The sequence below is a fragment of the Oncorhynchus masou genome, chromosome 12 (genome assembly GCF_036934945.1).
Source record: "Oncorhynchus masou masou isolate Uvic2021 chromosome 12, UVic_Omas_1.1, whole genome shotgun sequence".
Taxonomy (NCBI): Eukaryota; Metazoa; Chordata; class Actinopteri; order Salmoniformes; family Salmonidae; genus Oncorhynchus; species Oncorhynchus masou.
In genome coordinates this window covers 49,053,861-49,074,507 of record NC_088223.1, presented here as the reverse complement: position 1 = coordinate 49,074,507, position 20,647 = coordinate 49,053,861, and the positions used below count along the sequence as shown (strand labels likewise).

Below are 20,647 nucleotides of genomic sequence, written 5' to 3'. Positions count from 1 at the left end.
ACCGGTTCTTGTTTTGTTTAAAGTTTTTTTTTTCAATTTCATAAAAACATCTCGCACGCACGGACGCTTGCACGCACATGCCCAACGGGGTAGTAAAACCCTCTCACGCACATGCCCAACGGGGTAGTAAAACCCTCGCACGCACATGCCCAACGGGGTAGTAAGACCCTGGGAAGAGTTTACACTTGGGAGAACCCTTGAGGTTCTTGATACGTTAATTGATTGATTTGTTGATTGACTGGGTGATTATTAAGGTTATTAAATAGATGTAGCACACCTACGTCCATGGAAAATATATATTATGATTTATAAACGAGAATCCACTGTGTATAATATGTGGTATAAAGCAATGATAATGGCTTCATCAAAATATGACCTTATGGCTGGCAGGCAGCCTGGCGGTTAAACCGTTGGGCCAGTAACTGAACGGTTGCTGGTTCAAATCGCCGAGCCGACAAGGGTGAAAAAATCGGTCGATGTGCCGCCATCTGTCGATGATAACCTTAATTGCTCTGGATAAGAGCGTCTGCTTAATGACTAAAATGTAAATTGAGAGACGTCAGCTTTACAGCCGTGATGAAGTTTACGCCCCTCGTTGTGCTCTGAAATTAATCGTCGTTCTCCTAGCAAGCAGGACATTATTGCAGCAAGATCTTGGATTTTATGTTTCAAAATCAGAGTCTGTTTGCAAAGAAATGCTAAACGGGGAATATCGGGGGGGGGGGGGATGCACTCTAGGGCAATACAACTGTTTTTCACAGCATTGCAACCACCTTTGATAATTGTATGTATTTATTTGTAATATTGTATTATTTATTCCAGCATTTCTTTTGAAAGTTTACATAAATACTTGTACCATTGAAAGGCATGGTGAAGGCTATGTTTAAAGAAATACACTTTTAATAAAATACAACTATATGTTATTGGTTTACTCAGTCTGCAAAATTTGAAATGGTCGCTTGTGCTGAGCAACAGGTTTAATACAGAGTGCTGGTGACTCCTTAATCCACCCACTCATTCACTGCAATGCAATACATTGTATATGGTATACTTATTGGGTTGTAGAGAAAAACCCCACTAATACCTGTCCTATACAAACTGGGGTGGGAAATACTGTAGGCTCTCTACTAACCACATATGTGTAGTTTTGGAGGGGGACCATGTCATGCATATCCTGCAACACTCCATAGCCAATACAATAATACACTGCAACTTTTTTTTGCCAATATGTATCCATGCACAGTCTATTACAGTGTATTGCATTTGGGAGCTATGGAGGGGGTGGATAATGAAGTGCTGCTGGATATGTACGACTGAGTAATTCCCATACCACTTTAGCTGAGACAGGTAGAAAAGTTCTCTCTTTACAAGCCAATATGTATCCATGTACAGTCTATTCCAGTGCATTGCATTGGGGTATAGGGGAGGCGGAGTGAAAAGCTAGCAAAGCTAGCATGCGTGCAACATAGTCCTCCTCCAAAACTAACCATATTTGGTTAGTAAAGATGCTACTGAGTATTTCCCACTCCACTTTAGCTGAGACAGGTAGAAAAGCAGGGGAGCAATTTTCAATGGTGACATGAACCCCCCCCCGCCACACATTCTGAAATTGCATTTTTGTCCCCCACCAGTTTTTTATAATTGCACTGTGATACACAAAGTCTGTCCTCGGGTTGCAACACTCGCTACCGAGTTCCAAACTGCCTCCGGAAGCAACGTCAACACAAGAGCTGTTCGTCGGGAGCCTCATGAAATGGGTTTCCATGGCCCGAGCAGCCATACACAAGGCTAAGATCACCATGCGCAATGCTTATGCTTCGGCTGGAGTGGTGTAAAGCTTGCTGCCATTGGACTCTGGAGCAGTGGAAACGTGTTCTCTGGAGTGATGAATCACGCTTCACCATCTGGCAGTCCGATGGAGGAATCTGGGTTTGGCGGATGCTAGAAGAATGCTACCTACCTGAATGCGTAGTGCCAACTGTACAGTTTGGTGGAGGAGGAATAATGATCTGGGGCTGTTTTTCTTTGTTAGTTCCAGTGAAGGGAAATCTTAACACTACAGCATACATTCTAGACGATTCTGTGCTTCCAACTTTGTGGCAAAAGTTTGGGGAAGGCCCTTTCCTGTTAATTCATGACAATGCCCCCGTGCACAAAGCGAGGTCGATAAAGAAATAGTTTGTCGAGATCGGTGTGAGAGAACTTGACTGGCCTGTACAGAGCCCTGACTTCAACCCCATCGAACACCTTTGAGATGAAATGGAACTCCCACTGCAAGCCAGGCCTAATCGACCAACATCTGTGCCCAACCTCACTAATGCTTTTGTGGCTGAATGGAAGTCCCTGCAGCAATGTTCCAACATCTAGTGGAAAGCCTTCCCATAAGAGTGGAGACTGTTATAGCAGCAAAGGGGACCAACTCCATATTAATGCCCCAGATTTTGGAATGAGATGTTCGATGAGCAGGTGTCCACATACCTTTGGTCAAGTAGTGTATGTTAGAATGCCTAGTCATGTTCATATAATGTCAGACGTAAATTACTGCAGTTTAAGACCATCACTGGAACATACTATATACCAGTTAAACCGAATATCATGCACTCAGAAATGTAATTCCTCTGCTGAAGATGTAAAACACAAATGTTATGGTCTTGTGAATGCTGGCTGAATTCTGGCATAGATTATGTCCTTTTATCTCAGCATGTCTACAGATTCTCCCTGTTTTTGTTTGCTTGGAAATGTTGATAATGGAGACAGAAGAAACTGTGTAATCTAGCATTTATTGTGGCTAAGAAATGCATTGCCATTAATTGGAAGGTTTATCCTCCCACAATGTCACAATGGATGGCAGAAATGTCAAGTTATGTATCACTAGATTTGATTTAGTACAAGATTAAGGGTATACTATGCAACTTTCATAAGGTCTGGATTCTCATATAGAATACTGTACGACAAAAGGAGTCTGTATTGAAAACATGTCCATGTCAGGGGAGATACCTATTTAGGAAATACCTAGCTGCTGGGCTGCTCAGTCCTGGCCCTGGGGGTCTGCCATACTCTTGGTTGTCACTTTGGCCTTGGCCTAACACACCTGAAACCAATAATGAGTTTTTCACTAAGCCATGGACCGCTAGGGGCAGGATGTGGTGACCCATCTATATTGTGTGCAAGTAAAAAGAGCTCTACAGTACTGTTAGGCCTTTGATATGAATTATATGGAGGATATACTGTTTCTGTGTGTTAATGTGTAGGAGGTGTATGTGTGTTTTTACCCAACTTTTGATTTCCATAGCTTTCCCTCGAAACATTAAACAAAAAAGATGGGAAGGAAGAGTTGAGTCATTGGCTAGATTGGTGGGGGCCGGGCGTGCAAGTGGCTCTGGCTGGCTGGGCGGTCTGGATTAAATTTGATATAGAGAATGTCTTAATAAAGACAATGAAAAGTTAAGTAATGGTCTCTTACCTAGTTTGATGACAGTGGGCATTTTGGTAACTTTTTGTTGTTCTAAATAGAAATGGCTAGAAGGGCTATGGGTCATATTAGATTGTGTAGAAATTCAGGAAATGAGCTTTAGATGCCCCTAAAATGGGAGGACCCTCAGACTCCCTGCAAAGTTATGTTTATGTCCCCCTCACTTCTAAAACCAAAGTTGCACCCCTGTAGAAAAGTGTTCTCTTTACAGCCCAATGTTGTCAACATACCAGTGTCAAAAACAAATACAAAAATAAACCAATTTTTAAAAATGTGTTTTCAAAAAGTACTTATTGGCTTTTCTTTTTGTCACAATAACATTGGCCATTGCTTAAATTACAGTTTTCAATCCACATTGCAGTTTTGAAATGCGGGTTTTTATTTTGAAAGTTTCATCATTACCATATGAACGTGACGTCATCATTTGTGCTTGTGCCAGAATACTAGATAGAAAAAAACATTTTCAAAACGACCAACGGGCGTGGGGAGTCAACTCAGCATCCATCTGTCATCCATTAAAAAAAAGAGAGAATTTGGAGGATTTTGACCAGAACATATATAGCTACACAAATCGAATTTCTTACGTTTAAAAAATGGCAGATCCGACGACACAGTCTGCCCAGATTTCGTGCGCTATGAACGCTTCATCGACCAAAGAATCCACATATTACGGTAGGACGTTATTTTCTAATGCGTTTTGTGTTGAATGCAAACATTTTGACTTAGTTCGAGATCAGTTCAACCACCCTTGTATATATCGATGCAAGTTCGAACAATTGACGTGCGGAAAGATTTACTCGTTTGACCAACAAGCTGGCTGACCTAGCATCTAGCTAACGTTCGCAATGTCACAACAGGACACACATGTTGGCTAACTAAGTAGACTAAAATACATCAATAAATAACTAGCTATAGATAACGCCCTCTATATTTCGTTTGGCAGTGTTGCGAAATGCCCAATACCATAAATAATGGGACCGTTTAAGACCAAAGAAAGCCTTTGTATGTTCGAGTAGCTGACGTTAACTCACAATAGGTCGTTTGTTCACTCAGCTGATCTCTGATCTCTATTAACTATGTAAGGTAACGATTGTATTTTCAATGTGTTGCAAGCTAACTAATACGCTACCTACTTACTGAGGCTAAAGCTGCAAGCTTATTCAAACAAAATATTACTTTAACATTTAGCTAAAAGACTACTAAGACTCTTAACGTTATACTGCCACATTCAGGAGACTCCTATGGATACATGAGAGATGCCTAACTAGATTGGGAAGAGCACACGCCCCTATTCGAATGTTTCTAATAATCACACTGCCTAAAATTGGATGAGCAGAAGCATGGCTACCAACCTTTTGCTTTCAATAATCAAAACCAACCTTGTCAGGTCAGTGATTTCCTGTGTGGAAATAAGGATGCATTCCCTGTTCTGGTTGCTAGGCCACCTTTGTTATACCAGTCACCTTTAGTTGTGTACAAGATCATCACTTATTACATGTAGGTGAAATATGTAATTGATGTAGCCTAGTCTTTCTGAACTGGCATCATATTCACAGGGGAGGGGCCTTTTTAATTGTTTCTATTTATTTCACCTTTATTTAACCAGGTAGGCCAGTTGAGAACTTGTTCTCATTTGCAACTGCAACCTGGCCAAGATAAAGCAAAGCAGTGTGACAAAAACAACAACAGCGATACAAATGGGATAAACAAGCGTACAGTCATTAACACAATAGAAAAATATATGTACAGTGTGTGCAAATGTAGTAAGATTAGGGAGGTAAGGCAAATAGTCCGCAGTGGTGAAATAATTACAATTTAGCATTAACACTGGAGTGATAGATGTGCAGATGATGATGTGCAAGTAGAGATACTGGGGTGCAAGAGAGCAAAATAAAGAACAATATGGGGATGCGGTAGTTGGCCTGGCTATTTACAGATGGGCTGTGTACAGGTGCAGTGATCGGTAAGCTGCTCTGACAGCTGATGCTTGAAGTTAGCGAGGGAGATAAGTCTCCAGCTTCAGTGATTTTCAATTTTTAATTAAAATAAACAAAATTGCAATTCGTTCAAGTTATTGGCAGCAGAGAACTGGAAAGGAGGAGTTGGCTTTGGTGATGACCTGTGAAATATACCTGCTGGAGTGCGTGCTACGGGTGGGTGCTGCTATGGTGACCAGTGAGCTGCGATAAGGCAGGGCCGAAGTCAAAGATCGGTTGGATAGTCAGTTTTACAAGGGTTTCTTTGCCAGCATGAGTGAAGGATGCTTTGTTGTGAAATAGGAAGCCGATTCTCGATTTAATTTTGGAGTGGAGATGCTTAATGTGAGTCTGGAAGGAGATTTTACAGTCTAACCAGACACCTAGGTATTTATAGTTGTCCACATATTCTAAGTCAGAACTGAACTGCTGCGGGCAGGTGTGGGCAGCGATTGGTTGAAGAGCCTGCATTTAGTTTTACTTGCATTTAAGAGCAATTGGAGGCCACGGAAGGAGAGCTGTATGGAATTGAAGCTCATCTGGAGGTTAGTTAATAAACACAGTGTCCAAAGAAGGGCCAGAAATATACAGAATGGTGTTGTCTGCGTAGAGGTGGATCAGAGAATCACCAGCAGCAAGAACGACATCATTGATGTATACAGAGAAGAGTCGGCCCGAGAATTGAACCCTGTGGCACCCCCATAGAGACTGCCAGAGGTCCGGACAACAGGCCCTCCAATTTGACACACTGAGTTCTGTCTGAGAAGTAGTTGGTGAACCAGGCGAGGTAGTCATTTGAGAAACCAAGGCTGTTGAGTCTGCCAATAAGAATGTGGTGATTGACAGAGTTGAAAGCCTTGGCCAGGTCGTTGAATACACCTGCACAGTATTGTCTCTTATCGATGGTGGTTATGATATCGTTTAGGACCTTGAGCGTGGCTGAGATGCACCCATGACCAGCTCGGAAACCAGATTGCGGTGGGTACGGTGGGATTCGAAATGGTCGGTGATCTGTTTTTTAACTTGGCTTTCAAAGATTTTAGAAAGGCAGGGTAGGATATAGGTCTGTATCAGTTTGGGTCTAGAGTGTTTCCTCCTTTGAAGAGGGGGATGACCGCGGCAGCTTTCCAATCTTTGGGGATCTCAGACGATACAAAAGAGGTTGAACAGGCTAGTAATAGGGGTTGCAACAATTTTGGTGGATCATTTTAGTGAGGGTCCAGATTTTCTATCCCAGCTGATTTGTAGGGGTCCAGATTTTGCAGCTCATTCAGAACATCACCTATCTGGATTTGGATGAAGGATAAATGGGGGAGGCTTGGGCAAGTTGCTGTGGGGGTGCAGGGCTGTTGACCGTGGTAGGGGTAGCCAGGTGAAAAGTATGGCCAGCTATAGAAAAATGCTTATTGAAATGATCAATTATCGTGGATTTATCCGTGGTGACAGTGTTTCCTAACCTCAGTGCAGTGGGCAGCAGGGAGGAGGTGCTCCTATTCTCCATGGGCTTTACAGGGTCCCAGACCTTTTTTGAGTTGGTGCTACAGGATGCACATTTCTGTCAGGAAAGCAAAGGCTATCTTTTTCAAACTGCCTGTGTATATTGGTTCCTAACGTCCCTGAAAAGTTGTATATCGTGGGGGCTATTCGATGCTAATGCAGTACGTAACAGGATGTTTTTGGGCTGGTCAAGGGCAATCAGGTCTGAAGTGAACCAAGGGCTATATCTGTTCCTGGTTAAAACATTTTTTTGAATGGGGCATGCTTATTTAAAATGGTGAGGAAAGCACTTTTAAAGAATAACCAGGCATCCTTTACTGATGGGGTGAGGTCAGGATACACAGGCCAGGTCGATTAGAAAGGCCTTCTCGCCGAAGTGTTTTCGGGAGCGTTTGACAGTGATAAGTGGTGGTCGTTTGACCGCAGGCAATGAGGTTGAGATACTGGTTGAAGACAGCAGAGGTGTATTTAGAGGGCAGGTTGGTTAGGATGATATCTATGAGGGTGCCCGTGTTTACGGGTTTGGGGTTGTACCTGGTAGGTTCATTGATCATTTGTGTGAGATTGGCATCAAGCTTAGATTGTAGGATGGTAGGGATGTTAAGAATGTCCCAGTTTAGGTCACCGAACAGCACAAGCGCTGAAGATAGATGGGGGGGGAATCAATTCACATATGGTGTCCAGGGCACAGCTGGGGACAGAAGGTGGTCTATAGCAAGTGGCAACGGTGAGAGACTTGTTTCTGGAAAGGTGGATTTAGAAGTAGAAGCTCGAATTGTTTGGGCACAGACCTGGATAGTAAGACAGAACTCTGCAGGCTCTTGCTGCAGTAGATTGCAACTCCGCCCCCTTTTACTATTCTATCTTATCAGAAAATGTTATAGTTAGGGATGGACATTTCAGGGTTTTTGGTGGTCTTCCTAAACCAGGATTCAGACACAGCTAGGACATCCGGGTTGGTAGTGTGCGCTAAAGCATTGAATAAACAAACTTGGGGAGGAGGCTTCTAAAGTTAACATGCATGAAACCAAGGCTTTTACGGTTAGAAGTCAACAAATGAGAGCGCCTGGGGAATGGGAGTGGAGCTAGGCACTGCAGGGCCTGGATTAACCTCTACATCAACAGAGGAGGAGTAGGATAAGGGTACGGCTAAAGGCAATAAGAACTGGTCGTCTAGTACTTTCGAAACAGAGTAAAAGCAGCATAGATTCAAAGCATAATGTACAGACAAAGGTATGGTATGATGTGAATACAGTGGAGGTAAACCTATGCATTGAATGACGATGAGAGATATTGTCTCTAGAAACAATTTAAACCAGGTGAGGTCACTGCGTGTGTGGGAGGGAGAACTAAAGGAGGAGAGGAGGAGGAGGAGGAGATGCACTGCAGTACTAAATGCAGCTGGTGGCCACCAGATACGGACTTACTTTTGATTTTGACCCCCCCCCCCTTGTTCAGGGACACATTATACAATTTATGTTAGTCACATGTCTGTGGAACTTGTTCAGTTTGTCTGCTGTTTAATCTTGTTATGCTCATACAAATATTTACACGTTAAGTTTTCTGAAAATAAACACAGTTGACAGTGTTTTTTTTGTTTTGCTATATATATATATATGTATATATGTGTGTATGTATATGTGTGTATGTATATGTGTGTATATATATGTGTGTATATATATATATGTATGTATGTATATGTATATGTATATATGTATATGTATATATATATATATATATCACACACACGCAACTCTTTGCTTTCAATTTGACATGATCCTCACATGTTGGTGCTCAGGGTCCTTTTTAACCTCTCTAGGGTACGTGGGACGGTAGCATCCCACCTGGCCAACATCCAGTGAAATTCCAAAATGCTAAATTTTAAGTATTTAACATTATTGAAAATATGTTACACATCAAAATAAAGCTAAAATACTTGTTAATCCAGCCGCCGTGTCAGATTTCAAAAAGGCTTTACAGCGAAAGCAAACCATGCGATTATCTGAGGACAGCACCCTGCATACAAACACATGAAAAATCATATTTCAACCAGGCAGGTGCGACACAAATGTCAGAAATAGTGATATAAAAATGCCTTACCTTTGATCTTCTTTTGTTGGCACTCCAAAAGGTCCCAGTTACATCACAAATGGTCGTTTTGTTCAATAATGTCCTTCTTTATATCCATAAAAACTCAGTTTAGCTGGTGCACTTCAGTCAATAATCCACCGTTTCCCTCCATCAAAATGCATACAAAATTAATCCCAAACATTACTAATAAACTTTTCCAAACAAGTCAAACAGCATTTATAATCAAACCTTAGGTATCCTAATACGCAAATAAACAATCACATTTAAGACTGAGAATAGTATGTTCATTCCTGGAGAAAAATGAGAACACGCTTTCCTCCACACGCTTGGAAACATTACAGCCAAAATGGGAGCCACCTAGAAAAACTACACTTTCTGGGTCATTTAAAAAAATAAAAACCAGCCTGAAACTCTTTCTAAAGACTGACATCTAGTTGAAGCCCTAGGAACTGCAGTTTGGGAGCACTTGGGCTTATTATTAGTACTAGCCATTGAAAATAATGGTAAATAATGGTTTGTCCTCTGGGTTTCGCCTGCCATATCAGTTATGTTATACTCACATACATCATTTTAACAGTTTTAGAAACTTTTGTTTTCTATCTAAAGCTACCAATTATATGCATATCCTAGCTTCTGGGCCTGAGTAACAGGCAGTTTGCTTTGGGCACGCTTTTCATCCGGATGTCAAAATACTGCCCCCTACTCCAGAGAGGTTAATGGAAATTCCCATTATATAAATGAGATCTGTGATCGTCCAACCGTCAGGTTTGGCTTGAAAATTAATCCTCCTCCCTCCTGTTTGTCCCTCGTCCTTCTTCAAGTGATGGAGCTGGTGTACTGGCGGGACCCAAAGAAGTCTGCGGTGGCCTTTGGCATGTCTCTGCTGGTCCTTCTGTCCCTGGCCACCTTCAGTGTCATCAGTGTGGTCTCCTACATGCTGCTGGCACTGCTCTGTGTCACAATCACCTTCCGCGTCTACAAGTCTGTCATTCAGGCAGTGCAGAAGTCTGAAGAGGGCCACCCCTTCAAGTACGACAGCTCAGTTTGGGATTTGATGGGAGAACAAGGATATATTCTTAGTGTACTTAGTAGTACACAAGGCACATTGAACTTTACCCCTTGGAGTCATTGTCTGATTTGAGTCGTGGTAGTTTAAGCTTAGTTTTGTTTTTTTGGTGATGATGGTAAATCTTTGTCTCCCTCAGGGCTCTGATGGAGAAGGACCTGACCGTTCAGCCTGAGATTTTCCGAAAATATGTGGATGTGTGTCTGACCTATGTGAATCTTGCCATCAAACAGGCCAGGCACCTGCTGCTGGTGGAGGACCTGGTGGACTCGCTGAAGGTACTTGCTTAAGAACTCACGCTTGAAAAACGATCTGGCGTTAATGGCCACATGTACTCTTAAGTCTCTTCCCAGTACAGCCAGAAGAGGACTAGGCACTAGAGGTCGACTGATTATGATTTTAACGCCGATACTGATTTATTGGAGGATCAAAAAAAATCGGACATTTTTTTGACATTCTTTTCATATTTACAGTTGAAGTCGGAAGTTTACATACACCCTAGCCAAATACATTTAAACTCGGATTTTTACCAGGATTAAATGTCAGGAATTGTGAAAAACTTTGTCTTTGGTAAGTTAGGATCACCAGTTTATTTTTAGAATGTGAAATGTCAGAATGATTTATTTCAGTTTTAATTTCTTTCATCACATTCCCAGTGGGTCAGAGGTGTACATACCCTCAATTAGTATTTGGTAGCATGGCCTTTACATTGTTTAACTTGGGTCAAATGTTTTGGGTAGCCTTCCACAAGCTTCCCACAATAAGTTGGGTGAATTTTGGCTCATTCCTCCTGACAAAACTATAGTTTGTTAACAAGAAATTTGTGGAGTTGTTGAAAAACAAGTTGTTTTTTTTATGACTCCAACCTAAGTGTATGTAAACTTCCTACTTCAACTGTATATATTTGTAATAACGACAATTACAACAATACTGAATGAGCAATGAACACTTATTTTAACTTAATATAATACATAACTAAAAATCTATTTGTTCTCAAATAAATAAAGACATGTTCAATTTGGTTTAAATAATGCAAAAACCGTGTTGGAGAAGAAAGTAAAAGTGCAATATGTGCCATGTAAAAAAGCTAACGTTTAAGTTCCTTGCTCAGAACATGAGAACATAAAAGCTGGTGGTTCAATATTCCTAGTTAAGAAGTTGTAGTTATTATAGGAATTGTGATGCATCGACTATTTCGCTCTATACCATTTTGTATTTCATATACCTTTGACCTTTGGATGTTCTTATAGGCACTTTAGTATTGCCAGCCTAATCTCGGGAGTTGATAGGCTTGAAGTCAAACAGCTCTGTGCTTCAAGCATTGCTAAGAGCTGCTGGCAAACGCAGTAAAGTGCTGTTTGAATGAATGCTTACAAGCCTGCTGTTGCCTTTCACCGTTCAGTCAGACTGCTCTATCAAATTATAGACCTAATTATAATATAATAATCACAGAAATACGAGCCATTGGTCATTAATATGGTAAAATCTGGAAACTATCATTTTGAAAACAAAACATTTATTCTTTCAGTGAAATACGGAACCGTTCCTTATTTTATAGAACAGGTGGCAACCCCAAGTCTAAATATTGCTGTTACATTGCAGAACCTTCAATGTTATGTCAAAATTCTAGCAAATTTGTTCACAGTTCGAAACGAGCCAGGTGTCCCAAACTGTTGCATATACCCTGACACTGCTTGCACTAAACCAAAAAGTGACAATTTCCCTAGTTAATATTCCCTGCTAACAGGAATTTCTTTTAACTAAATATGCAGGCTTAAAAAAAAATAATACTTCTGTGTATTGATTTTAAGAAAGGCATTGATGCTTATGGTTAGGTACATTTGTGCAAAGATTGTTATTTTTTTCGTTTGGTAAAGTAGTCTGTGATTCGATAACTTAACAGGCACCGCATTGATTATATCCAACACAGGACAAGCTAGTTAATAACCTAGTAATATCAACTATGTGTAGTTAACTAGTGATTATGTGAAGATTTATAGTTTTTTTTATAAGATGCGTTTAATGCTAGCAACTTGCCTTGGCTCCTTGCAGCCACAAGGTCCTTTTGACGCTGCACTCGCGTAACAGGTTGTCAGCCTGTCACACCGTTTCCTCATGGATTGCAATGTAATCGCTGTCCAAAAAGGCCAATTACCGATTTGTTATGAAAACTTGAAATCGGCCCTAATTAATCGACCACGTCGACCTCTGCATAGGAACCCTTGGAGCCTGATTCCTCTCTAGGTTTCTTCCTAGGTTTCTGTCTTTTTCTAGCCATACTTCTGCCTCTGCATTGCTCTTTTGAGTTTTTAGGCTGGGTGTCTGTGAAGCAGACTGCTCACGTAAAAAGGGCTTTAAAGGGGGGGGGGGGGGGTTCTAAGATTACATATGGAATTGTTTTAAGATTGTCATACTATGGCTTATTTAGCTATTTGACTTTAAATTGTAGGACCTCTTTAGGTATCACTTGTGGGAGTCGTAGAGTAAAACCGAAACCACCGTCATGTTCGTGAGAGTCTCCCCTTTCCATATTGGTCATAGTAAATCAACCTATTTTGGTGAGAAGATCGATTTTCGGGATGTCTCATGGTCTGACAAGCACCGCTCTAGCTCTGCCATATTTCACCACAGATGCGGAAGTGTGACACCGGCGGATGTGGTGGATTGAGACGCGTCCAATGCAAAAAACATATCTAGTTTAAACTGATGGATTTTGATGGGGATTTTTTAAAATGATATATAGATTACAACTCTAGGGGGTTAACATACATTTGATTGATTTTGAGTGTGTGTTCATTGGCTACTGCGGTCTAGGATATTTCCAATGCTATGGCCTTTAAAGATGCACTATGCAGAAATCGTTCAGCCATTTCCTAGTTGCTGAAATTGTAATATTTCAGTTTGTGACTCTCTACATTGTGTGGAGAGTCATTGTACCATCTAATCTGCTGTGAAACTTATTTTCCGTAACCAAAAAGATTGTATTTTCAGCTGTTTGAAGCTGGTGTACAAAACCGAAAGCAAAAGACGCAAAAACGAAACTTAAGTACTGAAAGCATAGAAATAGTGTACATGGAACAGATCTACCACTTCTTACACTTGCTTTCAATGAGAATGAAATATCTATAACCCACATTTCTATGTGAATTTGGTTAGGTCGCCTAAAAAGTTACATACTGTAGCTTTAATTGGATTTAAACGATTATTTCTAGCAGTGCTTGATAGACTATTCTGTCATGCATGTGAGTCTGTCAGTCTAGCTTTATCTAGACTGAATGGCAATACACTTTCTTTATGGATTTATTTTGACTGTAGGAAAAAATGGTTGTAAGTAGGGCTCATAATTGTTTTAATTTTCTTTGCATGCCTTAAGAGTCTTTGTCCATATACACTGTGGTCACCTTCTGTGCCGTTGGCGATATGTTTTCACAACACTGAAGTCCACACTATTGTGCATTGAAACGGCTGGCTAAGAAAGCCTGAAAAGCCGTCATGTGATGATGACTGGCAGAGAGAGAAATACCTGGCTGATGTTCAAATTAGGGATTAAGAGTTTATCAGATGAAGGAGTGGATTACACAGCTGAAGGCAGCCAGTGTGCGGTATCCTAACAAGTTTTAATAAAGGCTACATATTATGGGATGCTTGTTATATTTTCCTTTTTTTCCCCAAACAGATAAAAAAAACATGAGCTGGCGCACACCCAGAATAATAGTTTGTGTGGAGGTGCTGACTAACGGCGAATAAACTCCCAGCAATTTTATGGGTATTTACCAATGTTTCGGCATCACTGTGTTTATACATGGAGTGAACGACTTCCTTTATTTTCATAGTTTAACCTTTTTTTTTCAAACACACAATGTTAGAATTTCGATGATAATTACATTGATCGATTGTGGCCAAGGAAAATGCAGCCCTTATGCTTCTCATGGCATTTAGCGGTATAGTGTGGTGGTGGTCTGAAATGTGCTGGTTCCTCTGTTGCAGCTGGCTGGTTTCATGTGGCTGCTGACTTATGTGGGCGCTGTCTTCAATGGCATCACTATCCTGATACTGAGTAAGACACTCCAGTCTTTGATTTTATGTCTAATGTCCCAAAACAGTGTGATGCACCCAGTCACTTAGACACGTTATGTTCATGATAGTCTGTTTTTTAGTATTCTCTAGGAACCTAGACTTATCATGCTTTTTTCATTGAACTATTGGGATTATGTTGTTTTTACGTATCTGCAGTCCTGCCTAAAATGTTGTCCCTTGTGGGATAAAGTATTTTGAATTGAAACAATCAGACCTGTGTTTACATTGGGGGGGGGGGGGGTCTGAATGGTGTATAGTAGACATGGTTTAAGTTGCCTCGTGAGATCATGTACAGTACTGCTGTAATAAATTGCTCTTTTAATCGGGTTGATAGTTTAACACAACGCTATTTATTGAATACTATCATGTTAGAGATGTGTCCAATGCTACACTACATGGCCAAAAGTATGTGGAATTGTGGATACCATTTTCAAATTAGTGGATTTGGCTATTTCGGCCACACCCGTTGCTGACAAGTGAATAAAATCGAGCATAGAGCCATGCAATCTCCTTAGATAAACATTGTCATTAGAATGGTCTGTTCTGATGAGCTCAGTGACTTTCAATGTGGCACCGTCATCGGATGCCACCTTCCTAGCAAGTCAGATCCTCAAATTTCTGCCCTGATAGAGCTGCCCCGGTCAACTAAGTGCTGTTATTGTGAAATGGAATCATCTAGTAGCAACAACGACTCAGCCGTGAAATGTTAGGCCACACAAGCTGTACAGTCGTGGCCAAAAGTTTTGAGAATGACACAAATATTAATTTTCAGTCTGCTGCCTCAGTTTGTATGATGGCAATTTGCAATCTCCAGAATATTGTGAAGGGGTGAATTGCAGTTAATTGCAAAGTCCCTCTTTGCCATGCAAATGAACTAAATCCCCCCCCCCCCAAAAAAAAAAATATTTCAGTGACTCTCTCGTTAACCTCTCTGGGATATTCGGGACGGTAGCGTCCCACCTCAACAACAGTCAGTGAAAGTGCAGGGCGCCAAATTCAAAACAAATCTCATCAAAATTCCTCAGGCATACAAGTATTTTACACAATTGTAAAGATAAAATTCTCGTTAATCCAGCCACAGTGTCTGATTTCAAAAAGGCTTTACGGCGAAAGCACACCAAATGATTGTTAGGTAAGCGCCTAGTCACAGAAAAACACAGCCATTTTTCCAGCCAAAGAGAGGAGTCACAAAAAGCAGAAATAGAGATAAAAATTCATCACTAACCTTTGATCATCAGATGACACTCATAGGACTTCATGTTACACAATACATGTATGTTTTGTTCTATAAAGTTCATATTTATTTCCAAAAATCTGAGTTTACATTGGCGCGTTATGGACAGTAGCTCCAAAACATCTGGTGATTTTGCAGAAAGCCACATCAATTTACAGAAATACTCATCATAAATGTTGATGAAAATACAAGTGTTATACATGGAACTTTAGATAAATGTCTCCTTAATGCAACCGCTGTGTCAGACTTCAAAAAAGCTTTACCGAAAAAGCACACAATGCAATAATCTAAGTACAGCGCTCAGACACGAAAACCAGCCATACAGATACCCGCCATGTTGTGGAGTCAACGGAAGTCAGAAATAGCATTATAAATATTCACGTACCTTTGATCTTCATCAGAATGCACTCCCAGGAATCCCAATTCCACAATAAATGTTTGATTTGTTCGATAAAGTCCCTCATTTATGTCCAAATACCTCCTTTTTGTTTGCGTGTTTAGTACACAATCCAAACTCACGACGCGCAGGCAAGTCCATGTGAAAGTTCAGACAAAGTTATATTACAGTTCGTAGAAACATGTCAAACGATGTATAGAATCAATCCTTAAGACTTTTTATCATAAATCTTCAATAATGTTCCAACCGGAGAATTCCTTTGTATGTAGAATTGCAATGGAACGCAAGCGAACTCCCTATCGCGTGGTCAGCTCATGGCACTCTGCCAGACCTCTGACTCAATCCCCTCTCATTCGCCCCCACTTCACAGTAGAAGCCTCAAACAAGGATCTAAAGACTGTTGACATCTAGTGGAAGCCTTAAGAAGTGCAATATGACTCCATAGACAATGAGTTGAAAAACTACAAACCTCAGATTTCCCACTTCCTAGTTGGATTTTTTTCCTCGGTTTTTGCCTGCCATATGAGTTCTGTTATACTCAGACATCATTGAAACAGTTTTAGAAACTTCAGTGTTTTCCTTCCAAATCTACTAATAATATGCATATATTAGTAACTGGGCCTGAGTAGCAGGCAGTTTACTCTGGAAACCTTATTCATCCAAGCTGCTCAATACTGCCCCCCCCAGTCCCAAAGAAGTTAACACAGGTGTTAGTGTTGACGAGGACAAGACTGGAGATCACTCTGTCATGCTGATTGAGTTTGAATAACAGACTGGAAGCTTCAAAAGGAAGGTGGTACTTGGAATCATTGTTCTTCCTCTGTCAACCATGGTTACCTGCAAGGAAAGATGTGCCGTCATCATTGCTTTGCACAGAGGGCTTCACAGGCAAAGATATTGCTGCCAGTAAGATTGCACCTTCAACCATTTATCGGATCATCAAGGACGTCAAGGAGAGGGGTTCAATTGTTCTGAAGAGTGCTTCAGGGCACCCAAGAAAGTCCAGCAAGCGCCAGGACCGTCTCCTAAAGTTCATTCAGCTGCGTGATCGGGGCACCACCAGTACAGAGCTTGCTCAGGAATGGCAGCAGGCAGGTGCGAGTGCATCTGCACGCACAGTGAGGCAAAGACTTTTAGAGGATGGCCTGTTGTCAAGAAGGGCAGCAAAGAAGCCACTTCTCTCCAGGTAAAACATCAGGGACAGACTGATATTCTGCAAAAGGTACAGGGATTGGACTGCTGAGGACTGAGGTTTTTTTCTGATGAATCCCCTTCCCGATTGTTTGGGGCAACCGGAAAAAAGCTTGTCCGGAGAAGACAAGGGGAGAGCTACCATCAGTCCTGTCTCATCCTGAGACCATTCATGTGTGGGGTTGCTTCTTAGCCAAGGGAGTGGCCTCACTCACAATTTTGTCTAAGAACACAGCCATGACTAAAGAATGGTACCAACACATCCTCCGAGAGCAACTTCTCCCAACCATCCAGGAACAGTTTGGTAAAGGACAATGCCTTTTCCAGCATGATGGAGCACCTATCCATAAGGCAAAAGTGATAACTCACGTGGAACCCAAACCGGCTGCGCACTTCCGCCATCGTGCATACATTTATTTTGTCCCCCTACACCAAACGCGACCACGACACGCAGGTTAAAATATCAAAACAAACTGAACCAATGACAGTCGTCTGGGAACAGGTCAAAAAAGCAGTACACATTTATGGCAATTTAGCTAGTTAGCTTGCACTTGCAAGTTAATTTGTCCCATTTAGCTAGCTTGCTGTTACTAGCAAATTTGTCCTGGGATATAAACATTAGGTTGTTCTTTTACCTGAAATGCACAAGGTCCTCTACTCCGACAATTAATCCACACACACAAACGGTCAACCGAATCATTTATAGTCATCTCTCCTCCTTCCAGGCTTTTTCATTTTTTAACTTATATGGTGATTGGCATCTATACTTTCATAGTATTCCCATGACAACCGGCAACAGTTCATCTTTCAAGGGTAACTGCTTCTATAAACCAATGAGGAGATGGGACAGGCAGGACTTGCAGCGCGATCTGCGCCAGGAATAGGAATGACTTCTATTTTAGCCCTTGGCAACACAGACACTTGTTGACGCGCGCAAAAAAATGAATAACATAGATTTCTAAAAAAAATAAATGCTACGCTCACGCACTCGACACGAGCGGTGTAGTCGGGGTATAAGTGGCTCGGGGAACAAGACATTGATATTTTGGGTCCATGGCCAGGAAACTCCCAGACCTTAATCCCATTGAGAACTTGTGGTCAATCCTCAAGATGTGGGTGGACAAACCAAAACCCACAAATACTGATGAACTCCAAGCATTGCTTATGCAAGAATGGGCTGCCATCAGTCAGGATGTGGCCCAGAAGTTAATTGACAGCATGCCAGGGTGGATTGCAGAGGTCTTGAAGAAGGGTCAACACTGCAAATATTGACTCTCTGCATAAACTTCATGCAATTGTCAATAAAAGCCGTTGACACTTATGAAATGCTTGTAATTATACTTCAGTATTCCATAGTAACATCTGACAAAAATATTTCTAAAGACACTGAAGCAGCCAACTTTGGAAATTAATATTTGTGTCATTCTCAAAACTTTTGGCCACGTCTGTAGACAATTCTGTGCTTCCAACTGTGGCAACAGTTCGGGGGAACACCCTTTCCTGTTTCAGTATGACATTGCCTCCATGCACAAAGCGAGGCCCATACAGAAATTGTTTGTTGAGATGGGTGTGGAAGACCTTGACTGGCCTGTACAGAGCCCTGAACTCAACCCCATCGAACACCTTTGGGATGAGTTGGAACGCCAACTGCGAGCCAGGCCGAATCAGTTCCCGACCTCACTAATGCTCTTGTGGCTGAATGGCAGCAAGTTCCTGCAGCAATGTTCCAATATATAGTGGAAAGCGTTCCCAGAAGAGTGGAGGCTGTAATAGCAGCACAGGGGGGACCAACTCCATATAAATGCCCATGATTTTGGAATGAGATGTTTGACGAGCAGTTGTCCACATACTTTTGGCCATGTAGTGCATCTGGAAACCTCCTTAGAAATTACCTACTTGACCGACATCCACTCTGTTTCTCATTGACAGCTGATATCATTTTCTTCAGCACGCCTCTGGTTTATGAGAGAAATAAAGTAAGTGTGAATGGAAGCAGTTTTTATTTGGCATACAATTACTAATGTTTGTTATTAACCTGTGTGCTTGTTGGTTAAAAATTGTTCTCTTTCAGACTCAGATCGATCAATACATTGAACTGATTCGCACCAGAGTTGAAGTCACACTTGCAAAGTAAGGGCATTCTTTTTCTAATCATCAATGTGTAGATAAAGTGAAATCACAGAATGCAATTTTCCATTTTTCGGCAGTATAAGTGGACATTTTACCTTTGGAGTCATGGCATGAAGGAACGCAGCATCAGTACCTTAATGATCAACTGTCTTGGTGGGACCATTAAAAGGATTTGTCTTTGTCCAGATACAATATGACACCTAATGTATCCGTGTATATAAAGGTGAAAGGCCAGCCACACCAACCTTGTTCTAGTATAGTATTATTCATTTTTTCCCCATTTCCTTTTCAGGCTTCAAGATAAACTCCCTGGGGCAGTAAAGCGCACCAAAGCAGAGTGACGGTCCATGAACCCTATTCAACAACTAATCTCCCTCACTTCTACTGCAACTCCAGTCCTACACAGCGTCGAACTAGTGGCAGTCATTGCTCAATATTCTATGTTCCGTAACTAACTTGCATAGGGTGCAATGCTTGTGTTTTTGTTGTTGGAGCCATCCACATTCTGTACATTCTCTTGATCCTCAAAGACCATATACTCCTTAACATATGATTCCTGGTTGAACCAGGGGGGGGGGGGGTTAAGTCAGGAGAATCAGTGATTCACTTTTAATTATTTCAAGGATACAGAATGGTGTGTAACATCTCTAAAAAGCAAATGTTTGTACTCTAATCTGTTTTGCGGAGAAAGTTCTTTGTTGTAGTTTTGTACATTTTCACAAAATAAATCATTTTTAATTTATGAAAAAAAAATAACTTAAGCACTTGGTGTGTGTTTCTGTTTCTGAATTGTGAAGTTTCTGGGGCACTCAACCTTTTCAGCATTGTCTCAGTTCATCCTAAAGACACTTGGTATCTGCACTGCACGGAGTATTTTGTAAGTAATTCATCAAACTTGAAATAAAAATGAAGGAAACTCTGGAAAAAGCTCTCATCAGTCATGATTGATCCTGTTTTGTGTGTATGAGCTGGGGAAACGGTTAGCTAAGGCATACACAGATGTTCCAAACTTCAATATGGCTGCATTAGCATTTGCCCAATTTATTTGCAAAAGAGCAGCCTAAGAGGGTTAGACAAGCAAACATTGATTGCATAAGTAGGCTACATATGCCACTTCAATTCTTGAATTAAAAAATCTCCCCCAAAAAAAACGTTTTTCACTGGCACCTTAACCGGAAGACTGGTTTAAGAAGTACAGTATGGTGAGGGCACCCCATAGCCCTCCACTGAGTAGGCCACAGCGCAGGATATAGTGCCATCTGGCTCTCATCCAATTTTACTTCCATCCCTGACAATTTGTGAATTTTGGGGGAAGGGGGAAAAGAGATGACAAATATGAAAGGTTTGAGTGATGTAGGGAGGCTACAGTTCTTTATTCTGAGCAGTAGATGGCGGCAATGATGTGAAATAGGGAACAATTTGGTTAAAACATTGAGTGAATGATGAAGTTCCTCAAGCTCGAGCAAGATCACATCAGATGTGGTTGGTACTTCAAATTGAGAAGTCATCCCATAAG

The 20,647-nt window shown here is 41.2% G+C and overlaps 1 protein-coding gene across 2 annotated transcripts; it reads left to right on the top strand.

The window, feature by feature from the left end:
- Positions 1-3,906: 3,906 nt before the first annotated feature.
- LOC135550253 (reticulon-3-like) lies at positions 3,907-19,887 on the top strand. Of its 2 annotated transcripts, XM_064980879.1 has the most exons (7): positions 3,908-4,144; positions 9,858-10,065; positions 10,242-10,380; positions 14,090-14,159; positions 18,931-18,977; positions 19,073-19,131; positions 19,424-19,887. In XM_064980879.1, the coding sequence occupies exons 1-7, from the start codon at positions 4,066-4,068 to the stop codon at positions 19,470-19,472; spliced, it is 651 nt and encodes a 216-aa protein (XP_064836951.1). In that variant the 5' UTR covers positions 3,908-4,065; the 3' UTR covers positions 19,473-19,887. The 2 variants fall into 2 exon arrangements, with proteins under 2 accessions (XP_064836952.1, XP_064836951.1); XM_064980880.1 differs by lacking the exons at positions 14,090-14,159; positions 18,931-18,977 and having other exon boundaries at positions 3,907-4,144.
- Positions 19,888-20,647: the final 760 nt, after the last annotated feature.

Bases quoted from the DNA above. Each gene is read 5' to 3' on its own strand.
- LOC135550253 (XM_064980879.1), top strand. From the start codon at position 4,066: ATGGCAGATCCGACGACACAGTCTGCCCAGATTTCGTGCGCTATGAAC. The intron at 4,145-9,857 runs GTAGGACGTTAT...TCCTTCTTCAAG, and splicing joins CAAAGAATCCACATATTACG to TGATGGAGCTGGTGTACTGG. The intron at 10,381-14,089 runs GTACTTGCTTAA...CCTCTGTTGCAG, and splicing joins ACCTGGTGGACTCGCTGAAG to CTGGCTGGTTTCATGTGGCT.